Source organism: Dioscorea cayenensis, unplaced genomic scaffold (assembly GCF_009730915.1).
Source record: "Dioscorea cayenensis subsp. rotundata cultivar TDr96_F1 unplaced genomic scaffold, TDr96_F1_v2_PseudoChromosome.rev07_lg8_w22 25.fasta BLBR01000424.1, whole genome shotgun sequence".
NCBI classification, from domain to species: domain Eukaryota; kingdom Viridiplantae; phylum Streptophyta; class Magnoliopsida; order Dioscoreales; family Dioscoreaceae; genus Dioscorea; species Dioscorea cayenensis.
In genome coordinates this window covers 9,274-15,518 of record NW_024086815.1, presented here as the reverse complement: position 1 = coordinate 15,518, position 6,245 = coordinate 9,274, and the positions used below count along the sequence as shown (strand labels likewise).

At 36.0% G+C, this 6,245-nt stretch overlaps 1 protein-coding gene across 1 annotated transcript; it reads right to left on the bottom strand.

Moving 5' to 3' along the window:
* Positions 1 to 3,429: 3,429 nt before the first annotated feature.
* On the bottom strand, positions 3,430 to 5,930 carry LOC120254350 (UDP-glucose 6-dehydrogenase 5-like). The gene is given in 3 exon segments (XM_039262466.1): positions 3,430 to 4,028; positions 4,030 to 4,998; positions 5,902 to 5,930. Coding segments are annotated over 2 exon segments (1,479 nt in total). The 5' UTR covers positions 4,993 to 4,998; positions 5,902 to 5,930; the 3' UTR covers positions 3,430 to 3,512.
* Positions 5,931 to 6,245: the final 315 nt, after the last annotated feature.

The window sequence follows — 6,245 nt, the reverse complement described above, 5'->3', positions numbered from 1 at the left end:
TTAGAACATATATAGTTCCCGAGTTTACTGTCTCCTGCCATGAATATATATATTTTGTTATATTTTGTTGTATTGTTTCAACAATAATCTATTTTTAATTTTATTTTAATTATAATATTAGATAGTAGTAGAATTATAGAAATTAGAAAGGTGTATATATGCTGATTTTTTATATGTTGATGATGACAGAAGTATCTTTGAAAAACATACATTGGCTACTCTATTTTTATGCATAAATCCAAACAAGCCATTTGCCAATAAATAAATAAATAAATAAGCATGCAGAATTGGGTTTTGTTTTTATTTTTTATTTTTTAACAAAGTGGATGAACCATTGACTAAAAAATTCATTAAAAATAAAATATTCAGTTATATGTATGATAAAATATGAGGACTCAATTGAACCTAAAAATATTAGAAATACAAAAAAGGTATAAAACACACAATTACAGGAACTTGTACGGCAATTAAATCTAAAAAATAAGTGTAATAAACTTCAACTTTTTTAATGCCTTTGGCGTTCCTTGGGAATACAATTCATTAAAGAGCCAAATATATATTCAGTTATGGTCATTTGCAATTATAAATTAGGTTCTTTATCTTCCATAACATTGAGACCTTTCTGTTTTAATTCTATCAGACAACTAAACAGAACAAATCCATGTGCCCAACCTAGAATTTGTGTAACTACATTGCCGATGTTGCATTGTAAAATATAATTTGCTGCTATATATGATCTGCTTAATTGCAATTAAGCAAATCATATATAGTAGCAAATTGTCATTCTTTGCATTGAAATTTCTTGCTAATGGTGAAAATGCAAGACCAGTACAGGTCCTTCTTTCAGTAGATGAAGGGTTAACTAGTTGTGTCAGCATTTAGGCCCTATATATGACACTTTTGAGGCCATCAGTGGGAAGCTTGGAATGACACCAGACATCCATTCCACTACAAGAAGACATGGGCATTAGTGACGGAATTTTTTCAACGAAATAGCATTAGCCACTTGCTTTTCAGCGACAGGAAATTTCCAACGGAATATTCCGTTGGAAAGTTATCACCAACGAAATTTTACCTATTAGTGACGGAATTTTCCATCTCTGATGCCCATGTTTTCTTTTGTAGTGTTCTCATAATGCTTTAATTTGTGCATTCTGAAAGCTTATAAACGGTTTGGATGGCATAAGTAACTCCAAGGAGTCACTAGTTAGTTGTTTCAAATTAATTAATTGCGAGTCCAACATATATTTAATTTGTTGCTAAAACATGTGCCATTTTACTTTTTTAACAAGTATCTCGTAAGCCTGGGTGTTTCCCTTGTTCTGTTTTAGTTTGTACTATTTTTAGTTGATTTTAATAAATTTGCATTGCTGGGGATGCACATCATATCAACATAGACCAAAAAGGCTGCTCTCTCTCTCTCTCTCTCGTTTTGTAATAGATGATAATATGGTACAAGATCTCTTCCACTCCTAAAAGCAACCTTGCACTAATTCCAAAGATCTCTTGTGTTCAGTATTGAACGAATTTCCTATCTACCAGGCAAATGATCAGCTTGAAAGGGAAGTAGTGAACTGCTTGACCTATCTTTTTTTGTTTTGTTTTGTTTTGTTTTTATTATTATCATACACATCATTATTCAAGGATGATTTCATTCTATTTTTGTGGTTAATTGCATGAAGCAATGGACTTTCATATTATTCCAACACAAAGTGTACTGATTTGACTGAACTTGTATTGATGAACAAGTTTGAATTCACTTTCCTACTGAGCATGTTTAAATGGTTTAGCGCAATTTAAATTTGGGATTTTAAAACTTGTCATGGGTAATTTTACCGTTGTTTCCAAAACTGTATGAATGGCATTCAGGATCACATTCAAGGATGATTTCATTCTATTTTTGGTTAATTGCTTGAAGCGATGGACTTTCAAGTTATTCCAACACAAAGTGTACTTGATTTGACTGAACTTGTATTGATGAACAAGTTTTGAAATTCACTTTTCCTACTGAGCATGTTTAAACGGTTTTAGCTACAATTTAAATTTGGGATTTTCAAAACTTGCCATGGGTAATTTCTACTGTTGTTTTCTTTGAAATCTTAGTGAAAATGGAATGTTAACAATCTTTAGTGTATGATTTATTAATTAGGCTTCTAATTAAGATTACCTGTATAATGTTATCACAAGGATTTTAAAAACAAGTTCAACCAAAATTTACTTATTAACCTACACATCAACAAAAGGGTAAAAACATTCCACCACTGTACTATAGGCAAACAGAGCTATTCAGAACTTGAATAAAAATGAAATAATTATCATTTCAGGCCAAACTTTTTTTTAGTTACATACACATCAACAAAGCCTAAAACTTTTACAAAAATTTGCAAAATTTGAACAAAATTCAAACAATTATCATTTACAAAATTATCATTCAAATAATTATCTAAACAAAAGTCATACCCTTTAAATTATTGCTCTCCTCCCCCGTAGATCCTAGTAGACCACTTAACCTTCAATTCCTTATATGATCACTTAGCCTGGAAAAGCCTTTTTCCTTGGGTTAAGATCATCTCCTCAAGATGTGACTTTTGTCGAGACTGCACTACACCTGCCTAAGTCGAGGCTGCACTACAACAACCGAAGTCGAGCGCTAGTGGTACGGTGGGGATGTGGGCCTTAATAGTCAGAAGAGGGTGAGGGAGGAGAAGATGGAATATGCATGGAGAGTTTTCCTGGAGCAGGAGGGACAAACAGTGTATAAATACTTTTGATAATAATAGGGAAAGGAGCAAGCATGAACTGTTTAAAAATTCTTCTACTCCATTCATAGCCATGGCATTGAAATGCTATCCGTGTATATATACATCACATCTCTCACTCTTATCACCTCTAGCACATCATCATCATCACCAAGAACAACAACGGAAGGTGTGAGCAATGGTGTGCCATTTCTATGTTGGCCTTACTTTGCTCATCAGCATTTGAATAAGATTTACATTTGTGATGTTCGGAAGACTAACTTGAAGATGAAACATGATGAGAATGGCTTGATTACAAATGAGGAGTTTAGAGATACAGTGGAACAGTTGATTGCCCATGGAGAGATCAAGAGGGCTCTTGCTTTGAAGGAAATGACCATCAAGAGTATTGATAAAAGGGGATGGTCTTCTTTCGAGAAGTTTCATACATTCATTACCGCCATGAAAGATGGTGTTTAGTGGCTTGTGAATTGGTATTTCTTAGTTTGTTTATGGATCATACCAATTATTCAGATTGAGCTGGAACACTTCTGATCGTAACTTCAGAAGAGAAAGCATTGATTCGTTTCAAACATGCTAAGTGTACATCAGAAGAACAAAAATTCCAATTAAGAAGAAATCTTCATCTAAATTGAGTTCATTCACTCACACATTCAAGTACAGGGGTCGATGAAACTCAGCAGAAAGCTTCTCATTTGGAGTTCAATTGGATACATTGCATTCAGAATTAAGCCACTACACCATATTCGAAAGTTAGAAATGTTTGACCCTTTTCCTTTTATCATCTTCAGTCAGAGGTATGTGCTTTAGCCAAGCATCCAGAGGCCTACCAATGGAGTAAACGATGAATCCAATTTCCCTGAGCTTCTCTGGGTCAACAACATTCCGGCCATCAAACAAAAATGCAGGTTTTTTCATATTGTCATAAATCTTCTTGTAATCAAGTTGCTTGAATTCATCCCATTCAGTAAGAATGCAGATTCCATGAGCTCCCTTGGTGGCTTCATACGCGTCCCAGGTGACCGTCACTTGCTTCACTGGCGAGGGGCTCATTTGCTGAAGGTGTATCGGATGGTCCCAGTCGAACTTGTTCATCGTAAGGTCTCGCTGAATCTGGTCTTCAGTGACGTGAGGATCGTAGATGCTTATCTCAGCTTTCTCACGTAATAGACCTTTGCAAACATCGATGGCTGCAGTCTCCCTCGTGTCTCCAGTGTCCTTCTTGAATGCAAAGCCAAGAATTGCAATCTTCTTGTCGGAAACAGCGTTTGAACATTGATGCCACAACCCATGCTCGACAAACCTCGTCTTTTTGGTAGTCATTCATTTGGACAACATGTTTCCAGTAGAGAGCTACCTCTGAAAGGCCATGGCACTCACAAAGGTAAACCAGATTGAGTATGTCTTTCTGGAAACAAGACCCTCCGAAGCCAACACTGGCACTCAAGAACTCGGGACCAATGCTCGTGTTTTTCCCCACAGCATCGGCCACCACTGTGATATCGGCTCCAGTGGCTTCACACAAGGCCGATATGGCATTCACTGATGATATTCTCTGCGCCAGAAATGCATTTGCTGCAAGCTTAGATAGCTCTGCAGACCATAGATTTGCGGTTATGATTCTGTCTTCTGGTACCCAATTGGAGTACACTTCTTTCAGTGTTTCTATAGCTTTCTGACCCCCTGGTGTCTCCCGCCCGCCGATGAGCACACGGTCTGGATAGAAAAGGTCTTGGATGGCTGTCCCTTCTGCAAGGAACTCCGGGTTTGATAGTACCTGAAAATTGATGCCCTTGCTATTGTGTGTCAAGATCTTCTCAATTGCTTCGGCAGTTTTAACCGGAACAGTGGATTTCTCAACCACAATTTTGTCAGACTTTGCAACATCAGCAATCATACGAGCAGCGCTCTCCCAGTATGTTAGATCAGCAGCCTTGCCTGCACCAATGCCACAGGTCTTTGTTGGAGTGTTCACTGAGACAAATATGATATCAGCTTCAGAGATGTGCTTCTCAGTGTCAGTACTGAAGAAGAGATTGACTCCTCTGCACTTCTTTACCACATCTTCAAGCCCAGGCTCATAAATTGGCAGCAGGTCACTGTTCCATGCAGTGATGCGATCAACTGAGATGTCTGCAACCACAACTTCGATGCTCGGACATTTGAGTGCAATCACAGCCATGGTAGGGCCACCCACATAGCCAGCTCCAATGCAACAGATCTTCTTCACCATTTTTCACTGTCAAACAACCCAAGAACAATCAAATTTCTAAGAAGCAGGAGCTAAAGTTTCATAATTCACAAAGACAGCCATTTTGAGATCTTTCATATAACTGATCAGAAGATCTTCACCATTCTTCTTTGTCAAACAATGCAAAAACAATCAAAGTGAAGAGCAAACTAAACATGCACAGTTTCAAGGAGTAGGATCTAAAATTCACATAGAAAAGCATTTTGAGATATTTCATGAAACTCAGACCTATGGCAAACAACAATATTGGATATATAGTAAGAAAATTACAACGGACACAATGTCAGACAAACAATCAAACTGAAAAAACTAATTAAGTGTCTACAGATTAAAGAAGCAGGATCTAAAGTTTCATAACATACAAAGACAACCATTTCAAGAACTTAGATTGGAAAACAAGATCAATACCATCATAATAAGGAATTTCAACAAACCTCTTGTCTTCAAAAGAAGATCCTCAAGAACAAACAGAAAACTTTCTGGCTTAAGCTCAATTGATTTGCTTATCCATCAAATTCAAGATCAAGAAACTAAATAAATCCACAAACAAACGTAATCCAGACTTGCATTACATCTGAATTTCATCAAACATTTGCAAGGCATCACATCCCAATCTAAACACAATAACCAATAATAATAATAATATTAAAAAAAAACTAAAAATTGAAAGCATTCATTCAATTGAACAGATCCAGAAGAAAAACTCCATCTTTGAATTAAAAAATGTTCACAAACTTCAGTGCTAAGCTCAAGACCCAACAAATAACACACAAGATATATAACAGATCAAACATGGTAATATTATCAAAAAGAATAGCATCGATTCAAACAAATCAACCAGCAAAACAAGGAAAAGAAGCAATCAAGCTGATGATGAGTCTAGATGATCACCTTCTTGCTAGCAAATCAAATCACTTTCTTGTCTAGTTGAAGCACAGAATCTCAGAACAAGAACTACGAATACGAGGTGGAGGTGGTGATGGTCAAGGTTTGTGTGTATATATACATGGATTGAAGCAAGGTTATCTTTTTATGTAGATACCCCCACCCACCAAGTACATTTTAATATTACGCACTTATCAATTTCTGTAATTATTATTATTATTATTACATAGATACTAAAGTATTATTTGAACTAATTATAATTGATTAATTTAACTTTTTTTTTTCCTGTAAACTCACACACGCAATCAGAGAACCGTTATCGCCACATAAACCAATAAGACTTAAATTTC